The following is a 21,585-nucleotide window of genomic DNA, read 5'->3' as shown; positions in this document are numbered from 1 at the left end:
TTATTATGAACAACGAAAAATGAGCTCAGAAAAGAGACACGGGAAATTAATAATAGTTTTCAAAAAAAAAAAAAATCAACTGCAAAAAGATTGGGATTTTTTTTTTTTTTTTCCCCCACAGGCAGAGTGGACAGTGAGAGAGACAGAGAGAAAGGTCTTCCTTTAGCCATTGGTTCACCCTCCAATGGCTGCCGCGGCTGGCGCACTGCGGCCGGTGCAACGCGCTGATCCGATGGCAGGAGCCAGGTGCTTCTCCTGGTCTCCCATGCGGGTGCAGGGCCCAAGGACTTGGGCCATCCTCCACTGCCTTCCCAGGCCACAGCAGAGAGCTGGCCTGGAAAAGGGGCAACCGGGACAGAATCCGGCTCCCCGACCGGGACTAGAACCCGGTGTGCCGGCGCTGCAAGGCAGAGGATTAGCCTAGTGAGCCGTGGCGCCGGCCAAGATTGGGATCTTAAAGCCGGGACTGTGACGTTACAGGTGACTGCAACGCCGGCATCCCTTATAGGTGCTGGTTCATGTGCCAGCTACTCCCAATCCAACTCCGTCTAATAGCATGGGAAAAGTCCTGCCCTCACATGGAAAACCTTGATGAAGCTCCTGGCTTCCACCAGGTCCATCCCCATCCATTGCAGCCATTTGGGGAGTGAATGAGTGAGTGGATGGAAGATCCCTTTCTCTGTCTCTCCCTAACTCTTTCAAACAAATAAATAAATCTTAAAAAAATTTTTGAAATCTCCCAGAAAGCATTAAAAAAAGCCCAAGTAAAGGAAAACAGGAGGTTAAATAAGAAAAATTAAAAACTTATTTGACTAGCAAGAATTTCAGAAAAAGAGAAAAGAAAGGAAGAAAGTGTCTAGGAACAAGAAATATTTTCCAGAACTCACGGACAGTTTAGAGAACTGCACTTTAAGCAGCATGATTCACAGGGCAATAGTTTGGCACAGCAGTTGAAACTCCACTTGGAATGCCCGCATTCCTTTTAGAAGTACCTAAGTTCATTGCCTAGCTCTGCTCTTAATTCCAGCTTCCAGATAATGTGCACCCTGCGAGGGAGCAGGTGATGGTTCAAGTAGTTGGGTTCCTGTAACCTATGTGGGAGATCCAGATTGAGTTCCTGGTTTCCAGCTTCAACCAGGCCCAGACCTGGTTGTTGCAGGCATTTAGGAGTAAACCAGAGGATGGGAAATATGGATCTAGCTCACTCACTTGTTTGTTCTCTCTCTCTCTCTCTCTCTCTCTCTCTCTCTCTGCCTTAAACAAATACACGATTAAAGTCAGAGTTTCCAGACTATACACTCTACCTTGAATTTTAAGTTTAATCTCCCAAAGATATCAAAATCCCCAAGGGAAGCAAAGTGAGTTTAAATATGTGGTAGGAAAACTAGAAGTTAGAATAAAATGGAGCAATTCCTTCAAAATTCCAAGGAAAAACAACTTAATTTTGAATTCTACAAACTGTCCATTAAATGTTAACAGATAAAGAAAATTAGAGACACAAGAAATCTCAACATAGTTACCTCCCAATGTACCCTTTTTTTCTCAGCAAATTTCTGGGGGATAAGTAAACTCTAAGAGTGAATAAATCAAGAAACAGAAAAACAGGGTATCCAACCAAGTATAGTAAAGCAAGAACCCTCCGAGGATGAGAGCCAACAACATGATACAACAAGTCTAGCCCAGAGCAGGGAAAACAAAGAACTTTCAGGGACACATCCAAAAGGAGCAGAAAAGTATCAGAAATACAACTGAAAACACAAAGCAATCAGTAATTCCAAGAAAACACAAAAGTTATTCACAAAATTGTAGTGTATTATATCATTTAGCTACAGGCAAACCCAGTGATACTAATGTAAAAACAAATTATAGTCATGTTATAAATAAGTACATAAGATATATATTTACATATTTTATATATTTATATATTATATATCTTATGTACTATATAAAATCTTATATATTTAATATATTAATTATATGTTTAAAATTAGCAACTATGCTGGAGAAATTAAGGAAAGGAAAAGTTTTACTTTGGGAGGGGGCTGGCATTGTAGTGCAGGAAGTTAAGCCACCACCTTATGCTAGTATCTCACATGAGCGCCAGTTCAAGTCCCAGCTGTTCCACCTCCAATCCAGCTCCCTGCTAATGTGCTTGGGAAATCAACTGAAGATGGCCGAGTGACTAGATCCCGGTCACCCTCGTAGGAGATGGCCACCCATGTCGGGGGGAGTTCTAGGCCCCTGCACTTGGCCAGTCCAGCCCTATTCATCATGGCTTTTGGGGAATGAACCAGCAGATGGAAGACCTGTCTCTCCAAAACTCTGCCTTTCAAATAAACAAAATGAAAAAAATAAAGTGGTTTCTTTAAAGATGTATTTGTTCATTTGAAGTGCAGAAAGAAACAGAAAAAGCTCTCCTACCCACTGATTCCCAAAATGCCCCCAATAGATGAGGCTGGGCCAGGCCAAAGCTGTTAATTCAATCCAGATCTCTCGAACTACTCTAGCTATCAGCTGCTCCTTCCCTGGGTAAGCATTAGCGGTATGATGGAATGAAGAGCGGAGCCAAAACTCAAATCCAGGTATCCCATATGGGATAAGGGTGTCCCAAACACCATCTTAATGACTATGCCAAATGCCTGTCCAAGGAAAGAGAGATTTTGAAAAGCAAAGAAAATTCAAGAGTCAATGTAACACATTTCATAAACTGGAATTTTGTAAAGAACCAGGAGAGAAAGAAAGCACCTAAAATGAGAGAAAACTGTTTGCCTCTGGGGAAAACAATCCATATGTAAAAGTGAATTACTGCTTTTTCTTTACCAACTTTATGGTACAATTTTTTTAAAATCAATATATATGTTACTTTCCTAAAATCATAACCTTAAACTAAGTTCATACATGAGGTCAGATGCTTTCATCTTTCCTGAGTTTCCTGATTGTAATGAACAAGTGTTACTATTATAAGAAAAAGAAATTAAAAGAAATCTACAAAATTAGGTATATGAAAGGGGAACACTGAGGTTGGACATTCTTATAAATACAAACAAAAGAATCCCATATCCATGCCTTGTACAGAGATTAAAAAACCACATCTTACCCCAACTCCTACATGGCAAGGTTTACTTTCTTCCCAAAAAGCCTGCTCCACACTACAGTCAATTCAGGATATGCAAGAAATTGAAATGGAACAACTTTCTAGTCTATGTATGACTTTGTCAATGCACTAAGTAGCACTCTCTAAAAAAAAGTCTTTATTCTAGACCCCAATTAGTCTACAACAGATTTTCAAACATGCAATCAAAAAGCACCCACCTCTAAACATACTATCGTTCAAATAAAGCCCTTACTTTAAACAAAAACTTGATTTAAATAAGCAGTTGCCAGAAAAAGAGAGAGAGAGAGAGAGAATCTTCCATCCACTAGTTTACTCTTCAAATGGCTGCAACAAAGCCAGGAGTTTCTTCCAGGTCTCCCACATAGATGCAAGGGCCTAGGCACTTGGGCCACCCGCTGCTGCTTTCCCAGGCACACTAGCAGGGAGCTGGATCAGAAACAGAATATCTGGGACTTGAACAGGTACTCATCTGGTAGGCTGGCATCAAAAGGTGGTGGCTTAATCTGCTAAGCACAATGCCGGCCCCAAGAAGGGGCTTTTAATGAAATGCCCTCCCATACATTCCCAAATCAAGACTCAGAAGAATCTAATAAATGTGATGAACATTATTCCACAAAAAAAGAAGCATATTAAAAAAAAAAAAAAAAAAAGATGGGGGCCGGCGCTGTGGTGTAGCAGGTAAAGCCGCTGCCTGCAGTGCCGGCATCCTATATGGGAGCCCGTTCAAGTCCCAGCTGCTCCTCTTCCGATCCAGCCTGGGAAAGCAACAGAAGACGGACCAAGTCCGTGGGCCCCTGCACCCACTTGGGAGACCCGGAAGAAGCTCCTGACTCCTAGCTTTGGATTGGCACAGCTCCAGCTGTTGCTACCAACTGGAGAGTGAACCAGCGGAAGAAGACCTCTCTCTCTCTGCTTCTTCTCTCTCTGTGTAACTCTTTCAAATAAATAAATAAATCTTAAAAAAAAAAAAAAAAAGAGGAAGTAATATCACTAATGACAAAGCACTGAAACTACTTGATGGGAAGAAAACCTCATATTCTAATAGATACTCTCATCTGCTTTACTTTGCTAATTTGCAACATAATTCAAAGGAACAACTGCTTATCACTTGATAAAAAATTATGATTCTTTGCATGATAAGAGCCAAATGAGGATTAAACTAACCAGTTTTCCTTGTCTAGAATATTAAGGGGGGGTAAAAAGGACTGTTGTGATTTATACCAAACTTCTTTGTTTGCTTTTAGAAGGGGTCAAGCACTACATAAATAAAAAGTGCCTCCACGATGGCAGTACTTGTTCCCAGGAAACTCAGTGCTACAGTACTTGAGCAACCAGAACCATGAAGCAATTCTTCTTCATAAAAACAGCAATGCCCCTTTCATGGCTTGAAACTCTGATTAATCCTAGAATCAGAAGCCCCTTTTGTAAGAACTGCATCACTTAGTAACCACAGCTATAAAATCAAACAACTCTTTTAAGACCTCCCTTTATACGATGCTACTCAGCTAGTATTAAACTTTCAAGCCATAATTAATGGATAAATTACACTATTAAAGAAGGCAGCAAATTAAGTTTGAATAACCTTAAATCTTAACAACTGATTTGCCCTAAGCCTAAACTTCAATATACATGCTGGCAACTAAAAGGTTAGGTTTCAAGTTTGCTTCTCCTCAAAAGCCTTAAGGTACAGGACAATGTAGTCCTGACAGCATTACTATTCTAGGTAGTTTATTTACAGGTTTTTCAACTACAAGGTAAAATATAATGCTCTACTCTAAAATAAGCTTCATAAGAAGAGCTTATTTTGAAGTTTCAAAGCTTTAAGTATTTGACTACTACCAAGTTTTTTTAAATGCTTAACTTGAAAGACTTTCAGGGGAGGAGTATTTTTAAATGTTATATTCCAAAGAAAATTAGCCTACTACTTGAAGTCAATTGAGTTTACTGTATTTAACACCTATTTTTCTTAGTTCACACTAAAAATACTCTTTTTTCTCAGGGAATAATTTGAACTTTATGTTCCATTTGCTTTGTCACTTCCACTATCATTCGGCTGTTTTTATTTTGCCACTGTTGAATTCAGTCCCTTTGCAGTTCTTCTCCTTAACTGAGGCACTGCAGGCCATTCTTCCCCAGGGTATGGCCACCCACTGAGCAGAAGCAAGCACTTTTTCTGAGAGCTGGGGGCCTACTTTCGTCTCTCCACTCAGCCTCAACAGCAAGACAAACAGGTAGAGACTGGCCCTCCCCTCAGATAGGGAAATACTTTGTGATTCTAATTTGAACTGTTTAGTCATTACTCTGTGTGTGTGTGTGTGTGTGTACAGGCACGCATGCACTTGCTACTTAATCAATATATGTTGACAGAATTAGAAGCTCTTCATTTTTAAAGGGAAATCATTTTGGTTACCCTTGCTTGATATAGTTAAAAAAAAAAAAAAAACCAGCATAGGCTTATTCTTTACAAAACTGTTCCCTTTTGAAACCTCTAATCTTATTAAGGTAACAATATACACTGTATGTGTTTATATTCTTTTGGGCCAGTGGGAGGAGAAGATCAATTTAAAACAAGAAACAGATTAATTCTCTTTTCCTTGGTACATTTCTCAGGTAACTTTTATTAGGGGAGTTAATAATAATTTCTAAAATAGCATGAAGAAGAAAAACAAACTACTGTTTTATGGTGATCAATAATATCTACAAGGTAAATTAATTTAATATTGCAACATGACTAAGTTATGTGCTGTGCAGTATCAAGAATCTCTGAAAACAGTACCTTCTCAAACTACAGATCGAGATAACATTTAACGGAACCAATATAACTTCTAATCAAAGCAAAACAAAACCACAAGAAACCTTGAATCCTCAAGGACTAAAAACACTATAGCCAGTGATTCAGCAAATGATAAATAATGGAAATGAAACAAAACTATCTTTTAAAAATTACTAACAGAACATTAATACAAAACTACAAACTTTCAAAAATCACTGAATTACATTCCTTAAATCAAATTATAAAGTCTTACATGGTATGTTACATGCTAAGAAGTTCTCTGTACAGATAACAGTTACAAGGCATCAGATTCAATGCAATAAATCGGAGAAGTAAAACACTCCTTGTAACCAGAGATATTATAGAATACTAATTCAGGAAGTTATTCAGCAGCTTATAAAGAAATAGGAAGTTGTTGACCAACTACTTGAAGAACTATTTCCTGTAGGAAAACTGTGTTAAGACAACCAAAGAAGGCAATAATTCTGAGGGTTGTAAAGAGAATACATTCCTAAAGTTCAATGTGCCATGCTGAAGAAATTAGTTTCAAATGGTAAATTTAATGGAAATTCAGTGGCATCTAAATGACTACACCTTTCTGATATACTTCATCATCATTCCAGAGCATGAATACATGTCATTGATAAATGTAACAAGAACCATATTTCCACCATATCATTTCCCAAGATAAGTCTTCTCCCAAAGACCGCACAAACTTAGGAAGGGCTTTAAAAACACCAACGACTGCCCGCCTATAATTCTCCAGTAAATATGCCACCTTGAAACTAGAAGATGGTCAAGTGACTTCAAAAACTCATTTATCAATAGTCACAAGATAACAGTTATTTCAAAAGTCAACATTAGTAGGTTTTCTCTCAAATTACATCACCTTCCATGCCTGGATCATTTACTTCAGAGAACTCTGTGTCAAGTATAAATCTCAATAAATTATACATTTTGTAACTTAAAAGTTAATCCCAAAGATATTTAAAAGAGTGTATACAGTATTACATAACTTTCCCCTGTTGATGAGTGTAAAGTATGCAATCTGTTTAAATGTTCATCCTACATCTAGCTAGCAACAATAGGAAAATATATAAGGAGTGACTGCAAATAGGGTCTAATTTTAAAGCATCAAAACACAGATAAAAAATGAACTTTAACAATAGTAACCTGACACCAAAAGCTTAGTTTATTATCATCTTTGACTCACAGGAAAGATACTAATCTCACATATCTGTTAAGTACACAAAAATAAGTAATTTATGACAACTGTACAGCCCACAAAAATATCATGGATGTAGCTGAAAGCTGGAGGTGAACTAATCTTGTTTCATATTTTTTCAAATTGTATAACGTTCATAAAGCAGTTATCTTTAGAAGAGTATGAAATTTTAAACACCCACAACACCCATTTTCCACATTCAATGTTAAGGGGATCTCTGTACAACTGCTGACATGCACCAACTAATCCATGATTTTACCTACTTTTGTTGACCAAGAATTACTTCTCATGGAAAACATCTATTTCTGAAAAGCCTGATATGAGAAAATTCTTCCAAAACTCCTCATGTTTCTTATCATACAATAACCTTATCCTTAGTTCCACAGGAGAGACCCTCTAAAAATAATGAAAGGACAATCATGTCTTAACTCTCCTCTCCCCCAGCTTCTTCTTTTCCAAGAACCTCTTCTCCACTCCCATCTTTCCTCTTACGACAAAATTCTCGTTCTGGCCTGGTTTACCTTCCTTACATGTCCACTCCACAGTGATGATGGACAATATAGACTCTTCATCCATATTCATATATCAATACCTTTAAGAGAAACTTTTCTTCTCGAGGGAAAATCCATTGTGCAAATCATTTCAAGTGTGCAAAAACGCTACCCATAAAATACATGGCAACCAACCTCAAAAAAATATTCACTCGAAATAACGAAAATCCAAGTAGAAACCACCTACAAGCAATTATTACAAGAGACTAAGCAAAACATAATGTTGCTTTTTAACCTTATACTTTTCACCACAGCATCAACCAAAGACAGAAGGCAAGCAGGCTATTAAGCTGTTTAAAATCTCCCAGGTCAGCATGTGACCCAGCAGGGAGAGGTTCAAAAAAGTACAGCCTTTCTTTTTCTTAACAACCTGGTTTGTTTCCACTCCTTTCCTCTTGAAGACACATCCCTCACAGCTAGCAGCTCTTTCAATCATTTACTTTGGATGTCTGCTTGAGAACAAATGATCCTGCTCATGCAGAAGAGTCTGCCAGACTTGTGTGTACTTTCCAGTCTCAGGCCTCTCATTGTTCTGGTGGAAACCTGACCCTTTGAAATGGATACCAGGACACCAGAAAAAGAATTTTTAAAGAAAAACTTGCAGAAAGAGGCAAAAATCAGTAGAAACTTTTCAAGATCAAGCCTTTTCCTCTATTCTCCTCCTAAATAAGCCTGTCACAAAACTTTCTACTTACATTACAAAGTAACAACCTACCCCAAAAAGACTTTCAAGGTAAAACACATTAACACACAACAAAACAGTATCATTAATTGTATTATCTATAAATGAATGTTCCATTTGCCTTCGATTGTCAAGAAAGATCTGAATCAAAATTTGGACTGTTTTCACTTAATTCTCTCAACTTGATTTTAAATATTTAAAAAGAATTTTTTTACAAATATTAATTTCAGTTTATAATTAATTAGCTTTAGATAACATTTTGTATACAAGATCCAAACAAGTCAGATAAAAATAAGGTCTTATCTATAACTTCAGAATGATAGAGGTTAAAATTCCATGTGTGTCTTTTCAGCTTTATGCAATTTTAGTAAAGATAAAAAAGCTGATAAAAAACCAAAACCTTGTTTCGACTTTCCCAGAGGAAAGAGATTGTGTTTTGAAGAGCTGATAGTTTGAAAAGAAGTTTGCTGATTGTACGTTAAAGCTTAAAATATTTCTCTATACATCTTGAGGGAAAAATTGATACATCATACCAAACCACAGCTAAATATCTGATATTTCATAATTTAAAATATTGCAAAATTAAGCACTCAAAGAAGCACCATTTTGGAGTTATTTTCCACCAATAAAATAATTTAAAATATGTAAGTGGCACTGTGTGTATTTCACTAATCTTATAATTCTCCAAATTTATGAAAATTTTCATGGTATTCTTGGTTTTTGGATGGCTAACAGGTTTGGTAGAAACTCAAAATGAGAATATCCAAACTGCCACAAAGAGGACTATAAAAAGGCTCTAAACTGAGAATGAATCAAGCTTTCAAAATAGTATCCACAGTGTTTAAAAAAATGGGGGTGGGCATTTAAATAGTTGGTATTTTGATGCCAAATCAGACCAAAAAAAAAAAAACCTTGGAAGATAGAACTGAGCTTTTAATGTTAATATTAAATAAAATACAAAACTAAGTGGTCTATTCTGATACCACTTTACTGTATTTTCCAATGCATAACTATCTCCCACATTACTCCCACTTACTTTAAGAAGTATCTCTGACCAGAAGACGTCTTTGCCATCTCCCAGCCTGCTGGCAGAGGAACATCGTCAGGTATCTCAAAAGATGACTGTTGAAGATGTTGTTGAGTTGTGGGTGTAGCTGCTGGGCCAGAGACTACTCCAGTGGGGGTCAGTGTCCCAGGAGAAACGGCTCCCAGCTGCAGGGAAGCTGGAGAGGAATGAGCTCGAACATGCTGTGGTGTCAGGGCTCCTGCAGTGCCTGCATCAGTACTGGCCTATGGGGAATATCAAGAAGAAAATTAAAAAAAAAAAAAAGAATCTTTTTCCAGCCCCTGCCCCTTCTAACTGTTAAGACAGAATTCCACTGCAACCAAACATCTAAGTGCCAAAGGCAAATTTCAGCATTTAGTATTTGACACTGAGGAGCAGAGGTTTTCAAATGAATCCTTTTAATCAATACAATTTTATATATGCACTTCTATAAACATTGGTCATTTTATTGATAAGCAGTCCATCGAAACAAACTCCTACCTACCACACGTGTACCAGAAACCTTCTAATTCTTTTAGAAACAATTAATACAGAATATAAGAAATATTCCTTAAATAATAACTTCTAAAACGTTTAAAAGGTCAAAGCAATGTGAATGTGTTTCCAAGTTCTAATATATTCCAGGTACAAACACAACTCAAAGAATAACCACAAAACTGTTTCACTAAGTTTTAAATGTTTTTTCACCTAGGCCAAGTCCTAGGAAAAACAAGCCCTTGTCATCTTTGTTCTTACTATGAACAAAAGCCATCAATAAAGCAATTATCACAAGTTATACAACTTTTAATAAATGCAAAAGATTCAGAATGCCTCAATGTTCTTAAAAGCCATCTAATGAATGGAATGAGAAATGAACTATATCTATGTACCTAGAAGATAAATGTTATCAGTTCAATTATGAAATAACTTGAGAAATTGCGCAAATACTTACAACCACGTAAAAGCAGGAAAAAATTCTGCACTCAGACCTTAAGTTCTGAGTTCCAGTCCAAGCTGGCTAGCATAACCCTGAGCAAATATCTTAAGAGCCTTGGTTTCCTTATTTGTAAAAGAACTTTTTTCAGGATAGAAAAACTGGATATACACATATATATACACACACTGGTATACACAAAATATAGAATTACTTATAGTCAACAATTTCTGGATAATAGTACTTAAAAGCAGATTCATACTATTCATAATCGAGTACAGTTTTTTTAAATTCCTTGATTAGAATTAGGGTCTGATTATTAAAGTCAGAATTTCCTAAATGCATACAGGAAAAGTTGGGGAGGTAGAAGAAATCAGCAGTCATTTATGCCTTAATGTCTGTACTGCTGAATTTTCAGATTAAGTTTGAGTCAGGAAATCAGTAGAAACAAAAGGCACAACTTAAGAAAATTAAAAATAAAACCATAGTAAATTGTGAATACTACGTATCTATAAACTGCTGGACATAAATTCATGTGTAACTGTTTACTAAAAAATATGGACACTTTATAAAGTTGTTATTCTTTTTGGTTTATAGATGCCACAAATTGGAGCGTTTCATCTCCTATGTGTATTATACTTTCAAGTCATAGTAACCAGCAGCATAGCTGTGTGGCCATTCATCCACCCATAATGATTCCAGAAGCCTACTTCCAGGGAAAGGGAAGAGCATACCTAATTTCTACTTCTTACGAATTGAAGCGTTTAAGCAAGCAACTAAAACGTTTTTCCTCCCTCCTCCTTAACCCTGGTTTTTGCCATCAGGTTAAGTGAGCTTTTCCGAGTTCCCAAACCTCCTGGTTGCACAACGAGAAAATACAAAAGGCCTGCAAATAGGAGGGGGAATGGGAGTGGGGGCGGTAACTCTTCTTTCCACTCAAGTTACAGCCCGAGTGGGCTAACTACATCGCAGTATTTGGAAAACCAATTAACGTTTGGGCAAACTTCCTATGCTGAAGTTTAGCCTGAAGCAAGTTCTGAAAGAAAGAGACAGACGGGGGCGGGGGTGCAGGGGTGCAGGGAGAATCCTACACGAAACCAATCTGCTGGGACCTATCGGAATGTTAACACGTTCTTAATAAGCGTTTTCACTTCCATGATGAATCAAGCGGGCAAAATAATCGAACGTTGTGTACGTGAAAAAGCAGCCATGTTCATATCCTCAATAAGAATTAAGAAGCAATGGCGATCCTAGAATTAGTCATCGCTTCCCAAACATTAACTTTTAATCACAGTTGAAGTAGGCAGGACTCGGCCTATGAGTCAACCTGCAGTGTATTATCAAAGGCTTGTGTGTTAAACCCTCGGTACTGTGAAGCGCAACTCAGTTCCTGCGCAACGTACAGATGTGGCTAATTTCAAAGCATTTCAGCAGACTGTAAATAATAGTCTGCAATTGGGAAAGCAGCACGTGAATCTCCTAAGTTTGATAAGAGCGAGCCTGCCCGAGTTCCAAGGCGCAAGGCAGGCGCAGGGGTGAAGGAACTCATAAACAACTTCCAGGAAAGTCTGGGCAGGGGCAGCCAGAGAGTTCTGAAAGAGCCTGGGCCGCGAGGAAAATAAATGCTTGGGGTGGGGGGTGGGGGGCTGTGGAGGGCAGAGAGAGCGGGAGGAGGTGGAGAAAGAGCAAGAAACCGAAAAGGACTGCTTCAACCCCCACCCCTAATCAACACTAGAAAACAAGAGAACAATTATTTAACTCCCCAGGAGCCCCAAGTGGATCGAGAGGCCCCGAGGGAAAAGGGGGCTCGGGACTCCACTTCCCCAACCCGGCGGCCGCGGGCGACTCCCCCCACGCACATGCCAGAGCGCCCCCTCCCCCCGGCCGCCGCGCGAGCGAAGGTGCGGAGCGCGGCGGCGCGCGCATTGTGCAAGCCCACCGCGGCCCGGCCGGCTCCCCACCCCCTTCCTGCCTCCCCACCTCCCCGCCACTCCCGCCAACCTCCCGGGAGTCCTGGGAAGAAAGAAAGAAAGGAAGAAGGGGGGGGGAGCACGCCCCCCGGGGCTGCACCGCAGAGACTAACTCCCAAGGGAAACACAAATCTCGGCCGCGGACTCCGACGGGAGCGAGAAGCCGGGAGCCACGGCCCGGCGGGCGGAGACCCCCCACGCCCGCCCGGCTCCCGGAACCCCCTCCCCTGGGCAGAGCGGGCGGCCGCGGCTCCCGAGCGCCCCCCCGGCCCCGGGGCCAGCCCGACGGGGCAGGGGCAGAGGCGAGGCGAGGTTACCTGTCGGGAGTGGGATTTGGGCTCCGGCGGCTTGAAGAAGGAGTCGGGCAGCTTCCGGAGCCTCATGGGCACGGTCTGGGGCACGTTGGCCGTCTTGGGGTTCATGACGGCGTTGAAGAGCGCCTCCAGGTCGGTCTCCGAGTCCCCCCGGACGTGCACGATCTGGTGCCCGGCGGGGGGGGCCTGGGGCGCCGCCTGGGACGCTTGGGGTGCCGGCTGCCCCGGCCCGGACGGCGGGCCTTGCCCCTGGGGGGGCTGTGCGGGCGGCTGCCCTTGGCCCTGGGGAGCCGGCTGAGGCGGCGGCTGTTGCCCGGGATCCATGGCTTCGGCCTCCCCCCCCCCAACGCGCACCCCCCTGACCAGGCGGCGGGCGAGGGCTCCGCCGGGACGCCCCGGCTCCACGGGCCGCGACTGGAGAAGCGACGAGAGCGGCGGGCCGGGCGGCGCTGCGCGGCGGGAGCGGCGCTGTCCTCGCTCTCAGGGCCGGGGGGCTGCGCTGTGGCCCCGCATCCCCCGCCCCGGCGCCTCCGCCCCCGCCCTGCGCCCGGGCTCCACTGGTCTGGCGGCGGCGCCTCGGGAGGGGCTGCCAGAAACTCGGACCTGCGGCGCCTCAGAACTTTTTTTTTTTTTTCCCCTTCAGCTCCCTGGACGGAGCCGCCGGACAGCTAGTTGCCTTTCCCCTCCCCCTTTCTCTTTTATTTCCTTTTCTTGTTCCTTCCTTCCTCTCTTTCTTTTCCCCGGCGGCGGCTGCGCCCGACTGAGACGGAAACTCGCCTCAGACGCCAAAACTAAAGTTGAGAGAACCGCCCGCCCGAGCCGCTCGCCGGCTCCGCCTCCTCCCAGCTCTTCCTTCCTCTGCGCGCCCGCCCGCACTAAATCTCCGGCCGCCCGCCCGCCCGCCGAGGGAAACTTTCCCCGGCAAGTTACCACATTCCTGCAGACTCCGGCCTCCGCCGCCTGTGCCGGAGCACGTGACCAGCTCCCCCCCGCCCCACTCCGGCCTCGGCCTGCGCTGCCCCGCGTCGGGGCCGGCGGTGCGCCTGCCGGTCCGACCAAGAGCCCGGAGCCCGATCTGGGCCGGCGCTGGGACTCTGCGGCGGTGGCGGCCGCCCTTGGCCGCAGGAAGTCCTCCCGCGCGGCTGCCCGGCCCTCTCCCGGCGTGTGCTCAGGAAAGGCTCGTCCAGCTCGCCTGGACACGCCACACGGCCAAGGCCGAGTCTGCAGAGGTGAATCCATTTGCACCCCCCACCACCACCACCCGGCGGAGTGCCGCTGTGCCGATGGTGGGACTTAAAAAATAGATGCCATTAACAGGCACCGATTTTAGTAAAGGTACCTCCTTTTTATAGTAACTTGGTTTTGTGATTTCTTTTTCACTTACCCCAATATGCACAAAGCCACTTGAGAGGGGTAAATGATTTACTGTGTTAAAGCTTTGCGACCAGGTCTGTGAATGTAATTCACAGTAAAAGCAATAAAAGTACTGCTTTTCAAAGAGTGAAAAATCAGGCCCGGGGTTGCGGCAGAGCGGGTAAGGCCCCAGCCTGAAAGCAAGGGCGCCTGTATGGGTGCTGGTTCCGGTTCTGGCTGCTCCACTTCCGATCCTGCTCCTTGCTACTGGCATGGGAAAGCAGCAGAAAGTGGCCCAGGTGTTTGGGCCCCTGACAAACACGTGGGAGACCCCAGGAAGCTCCTGGCTCAGCCCTGGCCTTTATGGCCATTTGAGGAGTGAACCTCTGAATGGAAGTGTTCCCCCCCCCCCCCCCGCGCGCGTCCCTCCCCGCCTCCCTCCTGTGTGTGTGTGTGTGTGTGCGCGCGCACGCATAACTTTCAAATACATGTTTGTTTTTTTAAAGGGGGTGGTGGTGACAGAGAGCAGGTACGCCACTGTTTGCAACATTGGCCTCCTAATATGAGCACCAGTTTGATTCCTGGCTGCTTCACTTCCAATCCAGCTCCCTGCTAATGTGCCTGGGAAAGCAGCAGAAGATGGCCCAAGTACTTGGACCCCTGCACCTATGTAGGAGAGCTAGGTGAAGATCTTAGCTCTGTGGCTCCTCCTGGCCCAGCCCCAGCCATTGCAGCTCTTCCGGAAGTGAACCAACCCTTGGAAGATCTGTCTTTGCCTCCTTGTCTAAATCTGTTTTTCAAATAAATAAATCTTTAAAAACAAAAAAATCACAACTTTTTTTAGTACTTGGAACTCAGTCACTGGAAACAACACAACATGAAGCCTAACTTGGGTTACAAGCATTCCTCTGTACCTTTCAGCCTCCAAGGGTACAAAGGTGGACCACATGAGAGTGGCACCAGGCACCTGACTCTCCACCTGGCAGTGTCACATATACAGAGTCCATTTAATGGGGCCGGCGCTATGGCGTAGTGGGTAAAGCTTCCACCTGCAGTGTGGGCATCCCATTTGGGCGCAGGTTCAAGTCCTGGCTGCTCCACTTCTGATCCATCTCTCTGCTATGGCCTGGGAAAGCAGTAGAAGATGGCCCAAGTCCTTGGGCCCCTGTACCAGCGTGGGAGACCTAGAAGAAGTTCCTGGCTTCAGATTAGCGTAGCTCTGGCCGTTGCGGCCAATTGAGGAGTGAACCAGCAGAAGGAAGACCTCTCTCTGCCTCTCCTTCTCTCTCTGTGTAACTCTTTCAAATAAATAAATATTAAAAAAAAAAAAAGTCCATTTGAAACCACTCAAAACAGTGAAACCTGTTTAAGTCCACACACTCTGTAACAACTTGAGATGTAAATCACATATCATACAATTTGCCCATTAAATGTTGAACATTTTTTATTCACAAGGTTGTTCAACATCTCTGATTTTAAGTCCACTAGTCTTTTCTAAATAAATCTGTCTTCTTGTGTTATGGTTTTGTCTGTAAGTCCAGTGAAGCAGAGGTATAAATAGGATTAAGCAAAGGAAAGGCTCCTGAGCAAGGAGATAATCTTTTCCTCCAGCCAGGACATGCCCAGAACCACTCTGGGGAGGGAACTGTACCATTTGGCGTGGGGGGACTGGGCCAGAGTAATAGGCTTCAGACACTAATAAGCTGCTCTGCACCCCCCCCCCCCAACCAATTTCCTGACCAAAGAAAGAAAGCAGTGTAAATGATACCCAGGACCGCTTCTTCAGTGTCCCCTGTCACCCCCCAAGTGTCAAGTGCATTTAAGCGCAAACCTTGCAGATTCTGGAGTTACAGAGTTTCGCAGTTCAGGTGCCAGTTCCACCATTTAGCTGTGAGACATTGGACTGGTTATTTATTTCCTGATCTTTAATATTGGCATCAAGGTACTAACTACCTCATGTTGTAGAAGCATTAAATGAGTCAATGGATATAAAGAACTTGGGCCAGGTTTTGACATATGATGAGTTCCGCATTAGTGTCAGCTTTCCTCGTTGCCACGTGTTCACAGATTCCTCCACAGGTGGAGACATGGCCTCTCCTTTGCAGCAGCCCCTCCTGTCTAAGCACAGCCCAAGGAACCCTGCTGCCTCTCCCTTCCTCTCACGTGCAATAGCCAATCCACACAAACAAAGCCTTTGGGTAGAAACTATGGAAAACTTCTACCGGGAATGGGCATTTGGCAGAGTAGTTCAAATGCTGCTTGTGAGGCCTGCATCTCATAGCAAAGTGCCTGGGTTCAAGTTCTAACTCCACGGCAGACCCCCAGAGGTAGCAGGTAATGGCTCAAATAGTTGGGTCCCTGACATCCTCATGGAATACCTGGATTAAATTCTTGGTTCCTGGCTTCAGCCAGCTCTAGCCTCAGGTGTTGTGGGCATTTGAGGAGTGAATCAAGACATGGAAGATTCTCCTATCTATCTATCCATCTATGTCTACATCTATATCTCTTCTATCTGTCTTTTAAATAAAATAAATTTTTAAAAAAAGTTTTAACTTCAACTGAAGGCAAATTTTAAGAACCAAAGAAACTAGAATCCTGGGTTTGTGATGGTAGCTGTTCCATAGCTAGAGCATTTACTACTATGAACACTGTAATTAAAAGGCTTAAGATACAGCAGAGTTGCTTTGTTTGATATTGTTCTACCTGCCATTAAATTGAGTCCAAAATTATATGGATAAGTGTTAGAAAGGCAGTGATTTTTATGTTCTGTAAGCACCTTTGAAACATTAACCAAGATTTTGTAACCTACTATTCTTCATCTATAAATTTCAACCAATATCATATACTCAAGAAGTCCATTGAAAAGGGATAAAAATAACATATATTCAGTCTTTGGTCTGTTCCTCCATGATCCTCTTTTGCAGTAATTATCGATTTAAGGCACCTCTTCACACACCATTTCCTGCATTGTTTTCCATGTCCAGGCTGATCACTATCTCAGCCACTAGTCTTAGATTCTTTAACTTCTCCACTACAATGGACATGCATCTCTCTACTTCACTTAGGCTACGTGCTCCTACAACTACATCCTATTCTCACCCAGAAATATGCCAGTTGTGAAATCAAGCTACATTGAAGCCTTCTCTTAATAGCTATTTTATTCTTTCTTATTACTCACTCAACCTCATTTATCATTAACCTCTCCCTTCTCTGCAATCTATCACTCACTCCTCTTTTCACTTTTGCTATGGTTTGAATGCTTGTCTTCCACCAAAATTAACCACAAACTTGTGGACTCTGGAGTTACCCATTAGAAAATGTCATCAACTCCAACTGCTTAGAGATACGGACATGAACAAAGCCCATCATGAGCAAAAGCCCTGAAAGTCTTCCCCTAAAACAACAGAAATATGTACCCATCCTTATATGGCTTTCCTGCACAGATACAGTTTTGGGAAGGGCAGTCCACGTGCCTTATTCTTAAATTCTTCACACTTTTTTTTTTTTCTCTTCCACTCAACACATCTAGAACTGGACTCTGCCCCATCCTCCTCTCCCTCCACCATACACATAGCCTCCCAAAGCATCTATCTCTTTTTAAAGAAGGCTCGGCATGTTTTTCCTTTTGTTTTTTGAATTTTAATGTTATTATTTATGCTTTTTACATTTATTTATTTGAAAGGCTCAGTGATAGAGAGAGAGAGGGAGAGTAAAAGAAAGAGAAAGAGATTTTCCATCTGCTGGTTCATTCCCCCAAATGCCTGCAAGAGCCAGGGTGGGTCAGGCCAAAGTCAGGAGCCTGAAATTCTATCTGGATCTTTCACATTGGTAGCAGAGATGCAAGTACTTTGATCATCATCCATTACCTTCCCAAACGTATCAGCAGTAAGCTGGATTGGAAGCAGAGTAGCCAGGACTTGAACCAGCACTCCAATATGGAATGCAGACATTTCAAGTAGCTCCTTAACACACAACACCTGCCCCTCAATCTTTCAGGTGTACCCTCGAACAGGAAGTCCTCCTTGGCTCTCCCTTTCTCACTGGTCTGCACCCCAAAGTATGCAAATATCCTGGGCTCTCATAGAATCTGGCCATTGTCTTCATCATGACATTTACTATACTTTGTAGTAACTGTTTACAGATTGTCTGTATCCCCAGTGCACCTCTGAGTGCTTCTGCAGCAATGTCTCTCTTCTCTAAAGACGCATTCCAGCAATGCTTAACTAATAATAGTTGCCAATAAATGTAGAAAAGGAGAAGAGGAAGGTGGGAAGAAATCTCAGAGCCCGAAAGTGGAGGTGTGAGATGAATTTCAAACTAATATGCTGCCATGATTCTAATTTGGAAATTCAGTGTCCACATACCAGACTGATGTTTCTATATTGCATACCCCCAAGTTTTTACACTTACTAAATGCTTACGAATTTACTGGAATTGCTAATGTTTTTGATGGAATGAAAGTTACAGTTAACCTTGTGCCAGACACCGTCAAGGTGCATTAAATGGAGTTACTAAACTAAATGTAATCCTTTCCCAGCTGTTTTAATGTGTAGCCTAGCAGTTAAGACACCCACGTGCCACACTGGAGTGCCTGGCTTTGATTCCCAGCACTGATTCCTGACTCCAGCTTCCTGCTATGCAGACCTGAGAAGCAGTAGTGATGGCTCAAGTGCTTGGGCCCTGCCACCTACTTGGGACACCCAAATGGAGTTTCGGGCTCCAGGCTTTGACCTGGCCCACCTCTGGCCATTTGGGGAGTGAACCAGCATATAGTAGATTTCGCCTACTCTCCCTGTGTATCTTTTTCAAATAAATAAAAAAGAAATCTTAAAAATAATAAAATTTAAAACACAAGGGGCCGGCTCTGTGGCTCAGTGGGTTGACGCCCTGGCCTGAAGCGCCGGCATTCCATATGGGCGCCAGTTCTAGTCCCGGCTGCTCCTCTTCCGATCCAGCTCTCTGCTATGGCCTGGAAAAGCAGTGGAGGATGGCCTGGGTCCTTGGGCCCCTGCACCCACGTAGGAGACCCGGAGGAGGCTCCTGGCTTTGGATCGGCGCAGCTCCGGCCCTTGCGGCCAGTTGGGGAGTGAACCATCTGATGGAGGACTTCTCTTTCTCTCTCTGCCTCTGCCTCTCTCTTTGTAGCTCCGACTTTCAAATAAATAAATAAATCTTTAAAAAAAAACACAGAAAACCAAAAAGAAGTTTCCAATAAACTTAAGCAAGCAGAAGGATAAAGGAGGATAGGCACCTTGGCATGTAAGGAATAGAATTTTTTGTACTGTTTAGAGCTATGTAGTCTTAGTGTTAAATATTAAGGACAGGCCACAGGCCAGCGCCGTGGCTTAACAGGCTAATCCTCCGCCTTGTGGCGCCGGCACACCAGGTTCTAGTCCCGGTTGGGGCTCCGGATTCTATCCCCGTTGCCCCTCTTCCAGGCCAGCTCTCTGCTATGGCCCGGGAAGGCAGTGGAGGATGGCCCAAGTGCTTGGGCCCTGCACCCGCATGGGAGACCAGGAGAAGCACCTGGCTCCTGGCTTCGGATCAGCGCGATGCGCTGTCCGCAGCGGCCATTGGAGGGTGAACCAACGGCAAAAGGAAGACCTTTCTCTCTCTCTCTCTCTCACTATCCACTCTGCCTGTCAAAAAAAAAAATATATATATATATATATATATTAAGGACAAAGCCGGTTTAATCTCTGGGAAGCCAGACTGAAACTATAACAAAACAAAACTATTTTGTTCCATATAAGATGCTTAGGAAAAAATTACTGAGTAACACACCACCTTTTAGGAGTTTTCATGCTACAAGAGATATAGGTTACCTCAGTTCCTGAAGATTCAACTTGAGAATTCCTAGGGAAAAAAGGTGAAATAAACAGGTGTAGCAACTTTGTGCCCTGTGGAGCTCTGTATCTTGTCAGAATTCAGTGTTGGTCTCATTCCATTGAGGTAACCTTGCAATCCTCCAGCATCCATCACTCTGTGAGTTCTCCTATTGTAGCGGTCCACTACTGGGACTCCGCCTCCCTTTCTGTCCAAACTGGAGAACTCTCTCTCCTGCCTTCTCTTCCTCATGATTTGCTCACTCGTGTCTTTGACAACCTTGCCGGATGATTACACTCTTCAGCGTCTGTTTTCTTTATCCAGCATGCAATGGATGAAATTAGGATGAAACCTTTTTAAAAGCACTTCAGGCATTGGTAGCAACTTACAATACCTCCTGTTTCAGGGCTGGCAGTGTGGGACAGTGGGCTAAGCCACCACTTGCAACACTGGCATCCCACGTTGGAGTGCTGGTTCAAGTCCCAGTAGCTCCACTTCCAGCACAATTCCCTGCTAATGTATCTGAGAAAGCAGCAGAAGATGGTCCAAGTGCTTGGATCCCTGCTGCCAATATGAAGGACTCAGATGGAGCCCCAGGATCCTGGCTTCCAAGGAGGATACTTCTAAGTACTTGAAACATTACATGCTGCCTTGCAGGTTGTACATTAACAGGAAGTTGGATCAGAAGTGGAGCAGCTAGGACTCAAATCAGGCATTCTGATATAGGTGAGAGTTTCCTAAGCAGTGATTTAACCAGTGTGCCATGTGTCCACTCCCAAGGTTGAACTCTTATAATATGTGCATGAATTCATTTTGCTGAACTAGAATAACATCATTTTAGAACAGATACATTAAAAATTCATTTTCTTAGTCACACTAGCCAGATTTCAAGTATTCAATAGTCACATGTGTGGTCACTAATATAGAACAATCTTCTCATTGCAGAAATTTCTATCAGACAGTGCTTGGTTAAATACCTTGCCCAAAGCCATACAACTCTTCCATGGTGCAGCCAGAGCTCCCAGTACCTGGTCTACAGATAGCCTACCTATGCTTCTACCTTTAAAAAAGACAAAATGTAATATATAAGCATTTATTAAGTTTACATACAGTACATTTGTGTTAAGCATGAATTCTGACATCAAGAAAGTTCTTAAAAATTATTTACTTTTTTATTTATTTTTCCCCCAAAGAAACCTTTTGTTTAAGGAATATAGACTTCATGCATTTTGTAAGTAAAATTTTAGGAATATAGTGATTCTTCCCGCCATACCTGCTCTCCCAAGAAAGTTTTAAGAAGAAAACTATCCTAGGTAGGATTGCAGCCTATATGGAAGCTGACAGGGGTTTTGGCCACATTTTCCCTTCTGGACTCTAGTTATGTCAGTGTGTGTGCGTTACTGAAATGTCTCCAGTCCCTTTGTCCTTCCCTGGGACATCAGAGACTTCTCATCTCACACTTCAATTTCTGCAGTCAGTTCCTGGCTGTTCTCCCAGGTTCCAGCCAGCCTTTCCTGCTCCCATCAGTCTTCTATGATTCTAAGGCCATTTCCCTCAAGAGTCATTGCTATCCTTTCTTGCCCAAAACTGTAGTAGACCTTGACTATGTTTTGTACTCTAAAATCAACTATGTCAAAGTTAATAGTGACTTTCATTGGCATGATAATTAGACTTTTCTTAAGACATCCCAATACATTTTTCTTTTTTATTTAATTCCCATTTTCTTTCTGGATTTCAAAGACTTCAATAAACTGTTGCCTTTTTATTTCATAAGATTTTTGAATATTTTGAGTATAT

At 43.0% G+C, this 21,585-nt stretch overlaps 1 protein-coding gene across 12 annotated transcripts in view; it reads right to left on the bottom strand.

Moving 5' to 3' along the window:
• YAP1 (Yes1 associated transcriptional regulator) overlaps positions 1–12,948 on the bottom strand; it is a 147,989-nt gene extending 135,041 nt beyond the window's left edge. For all 12 annotated transcript variants that reach the window (XM_062196918.1, XM_062196922.1, XM_062196920.1 and 9 more), the window contains exons 1-2: positions 12,613–12,948; positions 9,383–9,636 (exon numbers count right to left, since the gene is read on the bottom strand). In XM_062196918.1, coding sequence (XP_062052902.1) covers positions 9,383–9,636; positions 12,613–12,933 — 575 coding nt within the window. In that variant the 5' untranslated portion in view covers positions 12,934–12,948. The remainder of the gene's footprint in view (positions 1–9,382; positions 9,637–12,612) is intronic.
• Positions 12,949–21,585: the final 8,637 nt, after the last annotated feature.

Source organism: Lepus europaeus, chromosome 7 (assembly GCF_033115175.1).
Source record: "Lepus europaeus isolate LE1 chromosome 7, mLepTim1.pri, whole genome shotgun sequence".
NCBI lineage: Eukaryota > Metazoa > Chordata > Mammalia > Lagomorpha > Leporidae > Lepus > Lepus europaeus.
This window is presented reverse-complemented; position numbering and strand designations above follow the sequence as displayed.